Source organism: Hemicordylus capensis, chromosome 1 (assembly GCF_027244095.1).
Source record: "Hemicordylus capensis ecotype Gifberg chromosome 1, rHemCap1.1.pri, whole genome shotgun sequence".
Lineage (NCBI taxonomy): Eukaryota > Metazoa > Chordata > Lepidosauria > Squamata > Cordylidae > Hemicordylus > Hemicordylus capensis.
This window is the reverse complement of record NC_069657.1, coordinates 414,052,374-414,064,977: the sequence shown is the minus strand read 5'-3', so window position 1 is coordinate 414,064,977 and position 12,604 is coordinate 414,052,374. Positions and strand designations below refer to the sequence as shown.

The 12,604-nt window shown below is 46.6% G+C and overlaps 1 protein-coding gene across 1 annotated transcript in view; it reads left to right on the top strand.

Moving 5' to 3' along the window:
* The window catches only part of LYPLAL1 (lysophospholipase like 1), a 46,130-nt gene that overhangs the window by 22,760 nt on the left and 10,766 nt on the right, over positions 1-12,604 (top strand). Inside the window, exon 3 of the mRNA XM_053308967.1 lies at positions 7,914-8,083. Within this exon, the coding sequence (XP_053164942.1) occupies positions 7,914-8,083 (170 nt within the window). The remainder of the gene's footprint in view (positions 1-7,913; positions 8,084-12,604) is intronic.

Below are 12,604 nucleotides of genomic sequence, written 5' to 3'. Positions count from 1 at the left end.
CCTTTTATCATTATAGCAGAGTGCACAGAGGTACAACACAGCGGAATTTAGTTAGGCATGCGTGTATGCTGAGAGTAAAGTAACTTGGAGCCAGTTCATAGTTTCAAGTCAATATAAGTAGTATTTATTAGAGAACTCCATTCTAGATAGGAAAGTGAGGAGATAGAATCTCTAATCTATCTATCTAGCAGGATGCAGATGGATTCTGCATCTCTGTACACATGGTGCAGGGGAGAGGAACTTGCATGATGCAAGGTAGAAGGAAGGGAAGAAGGGAAGAGGAAGTGGAAGGAAGGAAGGAAGTCCCTGAGATTAGCAATCTACATATCAAAGGGATAGTGTCAGAGTAGTAGAGAAGAGATGACCAATGTCTTGATCCTCTAGCCCTCTGACTCACTAGTCTGTCCTCCTATGTCAATGAGACAAGAGACAGCGCATAGTCCTTCACTTCCAACAGTCCTAACTGCTCACAAAGAGGTGGGGGGAGATTTGTTAAACCTGGTGAGACTGAGAGCCTGAGTGTGCATTGTTTGTTGTTGTCCTGCAACGTCAGGCGTAACATTAAAAAAAAATTAGATGTAGAAATTAGGACAAATACAAAAGTGATACTGTCAGGAATGATTTTGAAATGTTAGAGCTGCCCAGTTGGGTACAGTGTTCCCTCTAACAGGGATTCCCAGACGTTGTCGACTACAACTCCCATAATCCCCAAGCAAAGGCTATTGAAGATGAGGATTCTCGGAGTTGTTATCAACAACATCTGGGAATCCCTGATAGAGGGAACACTGGCTGGGTACATTGTAGTTTGTCTCATTCTTAACACACAGGAAGCTGCCTTATACTTACATAACTCCTGCTAACTGAGCAAAGAAAGAGCCCTTTCTCATGGTTGGAGAAAGGGCGAGGGAAAGAATCCTTCAAAAGCTTACCTCCCCACAGATGATCCTTTTGAAGAGTCTGGGTGCAGAGATCATTGCCCAGATGTGCAACTGCTTCCTCAGGCAGCGTGGAGGGTCGGGGGACTGGGAGTGTCTCCCTGCCCCCCCAGAACTCCCACAATGCCCCACACTAGTGCCATAATCCCCAAGCAACCTTTAACCACATTAAATAGTTGATGTAGTGAAATTAACCACATGTAATTTAATGTGGTTAACATTAAATTAAATGTTGATTTAATTAATTAACCACATCTAAGCTGGGGGCTTTGAGGGCAAATTTGCCACCGCAGCGGTAGCCGCTTGCCTCCCTCTTCTTCTCACAAGCAGCCAAGAGTGAGCTTGGCTGCCTTAGCCCCCTCTTGGCTGCTTGTGAGAACAGCCTCAAGCACTTTTTAAAGTGGTGGTTGTGGGGAGCAGAGTGATGGTGGAAGCAACAGTGGAGCTGTTCTTGCGACCAGAGACTCCTGAGTGGAAGAGCTTTCACCCAAGAATGGCTGGTTGTCTGCAGCAGCAGGAGTTCTCCTGACCCAGCAGTTTTGTCCTTGGGTAGCCTAGACCCACTACCCAGGCTAAAAGTGAGGCAGTGCATGAAGAGAGCCCATCCTACCTTTTATTTTGGTCATCTGCAGCACCAGCGTGATTTAAGCTGCTCCTGGGCTGCTGACAACCATCTCATAGAGTCAGGTGGAAAGGAGGACCAGGCAGAGCAAAGCTGCTATAATACTGAGGGCTGGCTCTCTACTGCTTCAGCAATGCATTGTGGTATAGCTAGAGGACCCAGCTCTTGATGTCAGTACTGGAGATCTCTGCTTGAGTGGGCATGTGAGCAGCAAAACCCAGTTATGGCTCTGGTCGTCTGGAAGGAGGCAGGTAGGATCCTGCCTTCCCTCCAAATCCCTCCTCCTTTGGTTGTGCGAACAGGCTCTATATTTATCAGGGAGAAAGCAATTGTCCCTCTTCAGCCAAGCATAACATCCCTCCGGTAGCCATTGCTGGTGTGCCCCTTCTGTTTCCTTTAGATTGTGAACCTTGTTCATTCATTCATCCATACGATTTCTATATCGCCGTTCCAAAAATGGCTCAGGGTGGTTTACACAGAGAAATAACAAATAAATAAGATGGCTCCCTGTCCCCAAAGAGCTCAAAATCTTAAAAAAAAAAAAAAAACACAAGAGAGACACCAGCAACAGTCACTGGAGGTACTGTGCTGGGGGTGGATAGGGCCAGTTACTCTCCCCCTGCTAATAAAGAGAATCACTATGTTTGAAAGGTGCCTCTTTGCCAAGTTAGCAGGGGTCATTTTTGGGAATGAAAACCAGTTTATCATTGTTTTTCTCATGTTTTCGTTCCTTTTGCTATGTAAACCTATACACAGCAAACCTTCTTGCCATGTGAAGTTGTGAATTTCCTGTAGAAAAGTGATATTTAAATAGTCTCAATACTGAGTCGTACCATTGGTATGTTCAGCTCAATACAGAGCTGAAGATTTGGAGCCAGGTTTGGGAGTTGCGTGTGCTCCCAATTTTCGGTTGTGTGCGAGCAAACAACTTTTCCTCCTATCTTGGTCAAATGCTAGGTATGAAACCTGGGCAAAACGGCTAAAACCCAGGCTAAAACTGAGGTAGGACATGAAGAGAGCCCATCCTACCTTGTATTTTGGTCATCTGCAGCACTGGCACGATATAAGCTGCTCCTGGGCTGCTGGCAACCATCTTATTATAGAGTCAGGTGGAAAGGAGGACCAGGAAAATCAGAGCTGCTATAATACTGAGGACTGCCTTTCTGCTGCTTCAGCAAAGCTGTGGTATAGCTGGAGGATCCAGCTCTTGAGGTCAGTACTGGAGATCTCCAGTTGTGTGGGCTTGCAAGCAGCAGAGCCCAGATTAGGCTCTGGAAGGAAGCAACCTGCTCCTGTCTCCCACAGAATCACTTCACCCTCCTCCAACCTAGTTGTTTGCTCCCACACAACCGGAAATTGGGAGCACACACAGCCCCCAAACCTGGGTAGAACACTTGTCCTGCTCAGTTTTCGATTGTGTCAGCTTCACTGTTTCCAAGCCTCAGTGCCCTCCTCCCATGCCATATGGTCTAATGATACTCTCCTACCTTACAGAGATGTTGTAAGAGTTAATGAGGTCATTCACAAAATAAAAAACAGTGCTCGACCCGGGTTTGGGAGTTGTGTGTGCTCCAAATTTTCAGTTGTGTAGATGCAAGGAAAGAAGAAAACCTGGATAGAACTGATTATGTGGAAGCAAGGTAGGAAAACCTGGGTAGAAGTGATTGAGCCGGGTCTCATGATCCGTGAGACCTGGTTTGAGGAAGTGAACGCGAAGGGAGCCCTGGGTGGCGGAATCGGCCGCCCACATGATTGCCGTCTCCGAGATGGAGACGGCGGCGGCTGGGGAGCTCGGGGACTGTGCAGCGGGGGGCCCTGAGAGCACGCAGGGCATACTGGGGAGACCCCCTTTTCAGCCTCCCAGCCGGGGGTCTACACGCAAGTAGTCGCGGAGCTACACCACGGCTACTCACAAGCAGATAGCCTGGGTTTGCAGAGTGCTCGCTCCACAAACCCAGGCTAAGGGGCGGGCTACAGGAGCGGGTTAGCCGCTCCAGAACCACCGGGCTCGGCTGCAAGCCCGGTGGTTCTAACGACCCGCAAAAATTGGGCTAGGCTTTCCTAGCCCGATTTTTGTGATTGTCAGAATAGCCCCATTGTGTGGAAGCAAGGTAGGAGGAAAACCTGGATAGCTTTCCCTCCTACCTTGCTTCAACACAGTCATCTCTACCCAGGTTTTCCTCTTTCTTTGCTTCCACACAAACAAAAATTGGGAGCAAACACAGCTCCCAAACCTGGGTAGAACACAGTTGTTGATTGTGTGAATGACCTCAATGAGATGATGTTTGAGATGATTGAGCCCTACTAACATGGCAAGGAGGCGCCTTTTAACGTGGTGATTCTCTTTATTTAGCAGGGGGAGAGTAAATGGCCCTATCCATCCCCAGCACAGCATCCCTCCAGTGTTGCTGGTGTCTATGTTTCTTTTTAGATTGTGAGCCCTTTGGGGACAGGGAGCCATCTTATTTATTTGTTATTTCACTGTGTATACTGCACTGAGCCATTTTTGGAAGGGCGGTATAGAAATTGAATAAATAATGATGATGATGATGTCTGTGAAGTGCTTTGAATCGTATAAAGTGCTATATCCCGTATAAATCCCAAGAAGTATTATTACAGCTGGGGATGGAGCACTCCCCATGCAGTTACTATTTTCCACATCATCTCCTTGGTAATCACAATGCTTGCTCCAAGTCCAGCTTACAAGCAAGCATGTTTTTTATTATGGATTTAGAAAGGAATTGGGTGCATCCAACTCACTGTATGCCGTATTCAAATTTCTGTTGGTGAATAGTCCTGTTGGTTGAGGTTTGAAGGGCTACGTTAAACTGAATACCTTTAGCATCTAGGCTGAATACTTTTAGTTTGGATGAGGACCCAAAGTAGAAATGGAAACAGGTTTGTTAAACAGTGAGGCGGGTCTCACAATCCGTGAGACCTGCTTTTTGCAAAACTGCGGGGAGAGCGGGCTAAGCGAGCACGCAGGGCATACTGGGGAGACCCCTGGAGCCAGGCAGTGGCTTTTCGCCTCCCCTCTGGGGGTCTACTTGCGAGTAGCTGTGGCGCGGAGCCACGCTGCAGCTACTCACGACCAGATAGCCCGAGTTTGCAGAGTGCTCACTCCGCAAACCCGGGCTATGGGGAGGGCTACAGGAGTGGGTTAACTGCTCGAGAAACACCGGGCTTGCAGCCGAGCCCGGTGGTTCTGACGATCGGCAAAAATCGGGCTAGCGGAGGCTAGCCCGATTTTTGCTGATCATCAGAATAGCCCCAGAGTCTTATATTGTTCTGCCCTTTTATCATGCAGAGATGCTTGGCTAAATGTCAGCCATCAGTATCATGTCATGGATACGAAGTTCTGTGTCTTTAAAGATAATCTAGTAAAGTTATAATTCGATATTTTGCTTGCCAAGATGCAAGCAAGTAAGCAAGCAAACTCTATGCTTGTGGCAATTTCGCATAGAAATGTATATATATATTTATTAACACACGATCACCTGAAGAAGCAGAGAATGCTTAGCTGCATTTGCATTTTTAAACAACACTGCTCTTGGATCAAAGTGTTTCACTTTGCTTTTACAAGATTAGATGAAACTTTTAATAGCTGACAGCCAGACTAAATTACTCATGAGCAGTCCAACTGAAGTTAATGGGAGAAGCCAATCATGACTTACTTCCCAGACATGTGCAGGCTTGATTCAGAACCAAAATGAAACTGCTGACTCTATGGGTTTGGAGACAAATGAATATGTTACCATGGATTATCAAAGGCCCAAGTTTCTTATTAACTAAAATGACTGACATCCAAACTAAGGAAACAATCATGGAGCTAACACACGGTGCATGCTCAGAGGAAGGGACAATTTTTTAGCTCCGCTTCCCTATGAAGTCAACTGTGACCCCTGAAAATATGTCCCTGAGGGCTGTGTGTCTTTTAGGGACATATTTTCAGGATCCACGGTCAACTTCAGAGGAGAGAAATAGGCTTGTGCCCGAAACGTTTCGGAGGCCATTATGAAGGCCTCCGAAACGTTTCGGTTCCGGGGGCCGTTTCAGTGCTTCGGCACCAGCGGGGGTAGTCCTTTAAGGGTGGGGGAGGGTGCACCCACCCCTCCCACCGCATATCCCCCGCTGCCGCCCCGAGGGGCTTAATAGTAACGGAGCACCAGCGGGGGATATGCGGGGGGAGGGGTGAGTACACCCTCCCCCGCCCTTAAAGGACTACCCCTGCCAGTGCAGAAGAAACTTCGTGCACATCCCTAGAGAGAAACAAAAATCACTCCTCCCTCAGAGCACTCATGCAGTTATGCTGCACCTGCATTTCCTTAGTCTGGATGTTGGCCACTGTCCCTAGTTTCATAAATTTTGTATAAATGAGCACATGAGATTTTCAAGCCCCATGAACCCATGGGTTTTCCCAAGAAGTGAATTATGATTGTCCAGGGTTTTGGAAGCGTGTAGACTCAAACATCTGAAGCTGCTTTATACTAGTCCATTTAGCTCTGTATTTTCTACACTGACTGGTAGGTACTCTCCAGGGTTTATTTATTATTTATTTATTTATTACATTTTATATCTCACTCTTCCTCCAAGGAGCCCAAAGCCGTGTACTACATACTTAAGTTTCTCCTCACAACAACCCTGTGAAGTAGGTTAGGCAGAGAGAGAAGTGACTGGCCCAGAGTCACCCAGCAACTATTTGGCTGAATGGGGATTGGAACGTGGGTCTCCCCGGTCCTAGTCCAGCACTCTAAGCACTACACCACGCTGGCTTCAGAGGGGTGTTTCCCAGGTGTTCCTGGAGATGCCAGGGATCGAACCTGGAACTTCCTGCATGCAAAGCACGTATTCTACCTCTGAGCCAAGGGCGGAGTCACCATTGGGCCAACGGGTTCAAAGAACCCGGGCTGGTGACCAATCAGGAGCTGCGAGAGCAGCCCCGACACGCCCCCCGCGTCTGACATCAGACGCGGGGGGCGGTAGTTTAGCTCCCGAGCGGGGGCCGCACAGCCCCTTCGGGAACTAAACTAAGGCTGGTGCTGCGTTTGCAGCTCCTGGCTGCGCGCTGCAAATGCAGCGCCAGCCTAACTAGCTCCTGAAGGGGCCGCGCGGCCCCTTCAGGAGCTAAGACTGGTGCTGCGTTCGCAACACAGCCCAGGAGTGGCTCTTCCCTGCAGGGAAAAGCCGCTCCTGGGCTGTGCTGCGAAAGCAGCACCAGCCTTCTTCTAACTGCCAAAGGGGCCGCGCGGCCCCTTCAGCAGTTACAACTGAGCTGAGTTCTGAACGGAGCCTCAAGGCTCCGTTCGGGAGCCAGGCCACACACCCCGCATCTGACGTCAGACACGGGGGCGTGGCTATCCCCTGAGTCTGACATCAGACGCAGGGGCAGGGCTATCGGGGCGCCCGCCGTGGCCACACATGGGCCGCCGGCGGGGTAGCTACGCCCCTGCTCTGAGCAATGGCCTATCTTAAACAGCATGGGTAGACATGACTATCATGTCATAGGTACCATCCAGTAAGCTATCCGTGATGCTAGTGCAGTCATCTTCCACAGAGCAAGAATGTGGCAGTCGCTGCTAGTGAAAGAAAAAATTGCAATTTACAAAACTTGAATTAGTAGTTTGGTAGCTAGTAAGCAGTATTCCCCGCACCCCCACAGAAAACGTTTTGGGGAAATAGAACCCTTGGTCTTCTTATGGTTTACTTCACCATGTCCAGTGTTCAGACTCCTTCATTCTCCTGGGCCCTGAGGCCAGCTGAGAGAAATGTTCTTGGGGCAAAAGACTGAAGGGGGTATGTTTCAAAGGGGGTGGGGTGGGGTTATTGTTACTGTTTTAATTTTATTTAAGAATATTTATATACTGGTTCTCAACAACAAAAAGTTCTCAAAACAGTTTACATGGAAAAAGGAATAAGATGGCTACGCAGAAAAAATAATACAGGCTCACAATCTGAAAAGAAACATAAGGCAGATACCAGCAACAGCCACTAGAAGGATGCTGTGCTGGGGTTGGATAGGACCAGTTGCTCTCCCTCGACTAAATTGAAGCAAATCACCACTTTGAAATGTGCCTCTTTGCCCAGTTAGCAGGGACAAAAGGTTCCTCGTCCTTCACCTGCCACACCCCATTTGCTCTTTAAGTCCCACCTCCCATGCCCACAGATTTCTGGGCTGACCTGGGTTTAAACAAACACCTGTGGCCTTAGTTGTCTGGACGGTTCATTGATGGCCCTACAGACCCTTTGTCCCCCAGTAAACCAGTGTGTGTCAAGGTCCTTAGATACCCTACTTGGAGATTTCCACTGGTCTATTGTGACTTTGCTCTCATGCATATTTTTGACAACCTTTCTTTCAGACCCTATACACCAATGAGAGGGTCCTTGTCCACGGTGTGGTTTGACAGATATAAGATCTCTAATGATTGCCCAGAACATATTGAAACTATTGACTCAATGTGTCAAGAGCTTACCGATTTGATTGATGATGAAGTTAAAAACGGCATCAGAAAGAACAGGATACTCTTGGGTAAGATTTAAGAGAAGAAAATATTTAACATTTGTAAGAGAGCTCATCCTGTGAGCTGAGCCAAGCCTGAAATGTGGTGAGTAGCTGTGGAGGCTGTGGGCAGTCAAAGAACTCCTAAATGCTTAGGTAGAATTTCTGCTAATCCCTTTTAAGTGCAATCCACAGCCATTCTAACTGGACGCATCCTAGCACTATTTGTAGCATTGGGGTTCTGCTATAAAGAAGAGGCCATGAGCCACTTAATTATGAGATGGACTTCCCCATGGAGTTGGCTAATTGCTAAGGACTGGCACAAATTCTGTCCTGATATTATTTCACATTATTTGCATCCAAGTTGGGCAAAAAAAGGCAAGGTAACAATAATATCCATTATTTACAAATGGGAAGGTCTAGATGAGGATGAAATGGACAGGATAAGAACATAAGAACAGCCCTGCTGGATCAGGCCCAAGGCCCATCTAGTCCAGCATCCTGTTTCGCACAGTGGCCCACCAGATGCCTCTGAGAAGCCTACTTTTGCACAGTGGCCCACCAGATGCCTCTGAGAAGTTGAGGGCATGCCCCCTCTCCTGTTGTTACTCCCCTGCAACTGGTACTCAGAGGCATCCTGCCTTTGAGGCTGGAGGTTGCCCACAGCCTTCCAGCTAGTAGCCGATGACAGACCTCTCCTCCATGAAGTTATCCAAACCCTTCTTAAAGCCATCCAGGTTGTTGGCTGTCACCACATCTTGTGGCAGAGAATTCCACAAGTTGATTATGCGTTGTGTGAAAAAGTACTTCCGTTTGTTGGTCCTAGATTTCCCGGCAATCATTTTCATGGGATGAGGGTGAACAAGATGAGACTCAGTCCAGACAAGACAGAAGTACTGTTGGTTGGTGGTTCCTCTGCCCGGGTGGATGATGTTCAGCCTGTTCTAGATGGGGCTGCACTCCTCTGAAGGACCAAGTTGGCAGCTTGGGGGTGCTCATTGATCCAGCACTGTCACTAGAGGCTTAAGTGGCCTCTGCGGCTTGGAGCGCCTTTTATCGGCTTCAGCTGATACTCCAACTGCGACCTTACCTGGACAGAGATAGCTTGGCTACAGTTACCCGTGCTCGGGTAACCTCTCACTTAGATTACTGCAATGCCTTGTATGTGGAGCTGCCTTTGAAAATGGTCTGGAAACTGCAACTAGTACAAAATAGGGCTGCAAGATTATTAATTGGGACTGGACCTTTTGAGCATATTACACCAGTGTTTCATCAGCGGCACTGGCTCTCAGTCCGTTTCTGGGCCCAGTTTGCCCTAAATGACTTGGGATGGGTTACTTGAAGGAGCGCCTTGCCTCATCTGTCCCAACCCAGAGCTTAAGATCTTTGAAGGCCCTCCTCCGGGTGCCCCTGCCAAATGAGGTGAAGCAGGCGGCTACTTGGTTCTTCTTTTAGACGCAGGTAAAGACCTTTCTGTTCACTCAGACCTTTTAAATTTTGACTCTCAAATCTGATTTTTAACTTATTTCAAAAGAGTTTTAAATTTGCTTTATATTGTATTTTGTATTTCCCCCCCTTTTGGTCTGTTACGATTTAATGTATTTAATTTCATGTATTTTATTTCATGTTTTAATGCTATGTTGTGAGCTCCCCAGAGAACAGAATGTTATGGGGTGGCTAACAAAGTTGTTGTTGTCATTGTCGTTGTTGTTATTTAAGGTCCATCATGCACAGCTCCAATGACAACTTGTGCCAGAGAACGTCCTTGCAGTTATGGCCAATGGCCAACACGATGCACAGTGCAACACCAGCACTGCCCATCAGCTAGCTGTTGCGCCCATGCTAGGCAGCCCTAGTGTTGGGCAAGCAGGCAGTTGTATACCTGCAAAACTGTGTACCCGCAGTTGTACAGTGCTACTTGCACCAGCTGTCAGGCAACTCTGGTGTGTTATGCATCATATTGGCCAGTGTTTAGCACTTAACTGAACTCTATGCCTGTTTCTTTCTTTCAGTGCATTTATATTAAATGTACATATATTTACCATATTTATATCCCACTGTTGGTTTAAAAAATAGCCGAGTGGCTTATAAAACATAACCAGTTGGAACCATTTTAAAAATACAATAAACACAGTCATAGCATATTAGCAGGAACAGAGTTAATAAAGTCAACATAAAGTCAGTTCTGTGTGGCTTTAAAAGCTTCTTGAAACTACCAAGGTTCAGGCTCTGTTTAAGTACTGAAAAAGAAAGAGCCTCTTTAATAATTCCCTACAAAAGGATTGCCACAGGTGTCCTGCTCTTCTACTCAGGGAGCATCATAGTGGCTTACTAAATCGAATGCAATGGGCAGCATCCAGACTAAGTTAGTCATTTGTCAAATTGATTTCAGCATTGCTTTGTCATGACTAACTAGTCTCAATATTGCCAGAATAATAATTACAACTACAACATACTACAGCATCACAACTTAGAAACAATGGATGGCATCCAGATTAACGTTGCACATTATAGCGGGGGCGATTTTCACCAATCTCCCCTTCCCACTGAAGCACAGTATGCCTCCTGAAAATATGTCCCCTGAGGGTTGCACAGCCCTCGGGGACATTTTTTCAGGAGGCACAGTGCTCTTCAGAGGGAAGGAGAGATGGACAAAAATTGCCCCCTTTTTTGTAGTGCATACAGTGTTCATCTGGACGTCAGTCATGCCGTTTAAAATATAATAGCATAATTACACAAAAGTTTGTTGGACTTTTTGTCTAAAATATAATAATGAGGGAACAGCCAGTTCTTCAGCAAGAGGGTATTCCAGAGCTAGGGTGACACCACTGAAGTCCTGTCTCTCATGCTCATCTGCTTCATAGCCCAGGATAAAGGCAAAATCGGCATCCAAAGCGGATATTAAAATCTAGGCAGGTTTATATGGGAGCAGGCAGTCCTTGAGGGTCAAGCATATTTAAGACTTTAAAAGTCAAAAGCAGCACTTTCAACTGAGTTCAGAAATAAATAGTTAGTTGACACAAGATGAGAGTTGTATGCTCTGAGCAATGGTCGCAGGACAAACATAAGAACAGCCCTGCTGGATCAGGCCCAAGGCCTATCTAGACCAGCATCCTGTTTCCTACAGAGGCCCACCAGATGCCTCTGGGAAGCCCACAGGCAAGAGATGGATGCTGTTCTCCAGCTCCCTTTAGCTGGTATTCAGAGGCATCTTGCCTTTGAGCTGGAGGTCATGTATACCTGTAACTATGGGCAAGGTTTCCGGGAGGGCCTGTATAGGAACACTGTCACGTGCGAAACTTCATCTGTGTGTTGTAGGTGCTACAGGCACACCAATGAATCATCCAAGGTGGAGAAATTTTGCCTTTAATGTGGTAGCATCTAAAATCAGATCCAGATGCCACCAAGATCCTGAGTGATGGAGCCAGACTCCTGTTTTCTTTCTGGATGCAGCCCCTCCCTGTTCTTTGAAGGCCCCAGTTTTATTTTCCTTGGTGGCTCATTGCCCTGGCTTCAGGGTGTGTTGTCTCAAAAGAGCCTCTTTGATCTGGTTTTCCTATTTTACCTGCTGGCATTGGGTCATATGGAGAAGAGCAGGTGTCTTCCAGGGGATAGGTTAGGAGGGCATCTACATGTAGAGCACTATACTCTGTCCTAGAAAAACAGAATTTGTGGAAAGGCTATTATGGAGAGACACTTTCTGTCTGGAAATTAACTTTTGGGGAATATGTTTCTGCTTGGAACAATTTGCTTTATGGAGATGTCCAAGCTGACTGGTAACTTCCCAAAGAAAACTTTCTTCTGAATTACTTAAATAGCACAGGTAAATTATCACACTGGTTTTTGTTGGGTTTTTTCAGTGGAAGTAAAGAAATTAGTACATATGTTTTGCATCAAAAAATATAATTTGAAATTCAACCCTGAGGCTCCAGAAGCATCATTTTAATAACTGACTGGCCTAAGGATTCTCAGGCTTGGGTCCCCATATGATGTTGGACTACAACTCCCATCATCCCCAGCCACAGTGGCCAAAGACTGGGGGTGATGAGTATTGTAGTCCAACAGTGTCTGGGAACCCAAGCCTGAGAACTCCTGGACTATCCCCATCCAATTATTATTGAACTTATTAAGTCCATCCAAGCTTTCTCTATCCTGCGTGTGTTTAATTATTGTCATTTCAGTTACGTGCTCGTTTCTCAGCATCCATTCTTTCTGCTCCATCTCTTTTTTAAAAAAGAAGAATGTTAAGCATCTGTTACATTGAATACAGATGACGATCATTCTGTACGCATCTAGTCTTTAAATTTAAAGGCCCAGATCCAAATGGAGTCCTGGTTTAGGAAAGCTAGTCATGCATAACAGTAGAAGATGGACAGTTATTTTATGGTCCTCTATGGATACAGCAAAAAGCCAAACAAGAATGCAGCTTACAGTTCAAATCACTTTCTCTCAGTTCTTCAAGAGAGATCCATGTGAGTTGCTGATGTGCACCTGGACACAACTTCCCATCCCCATGGTCTTACTGAACTGGTTGCATGCATCATTTGATGC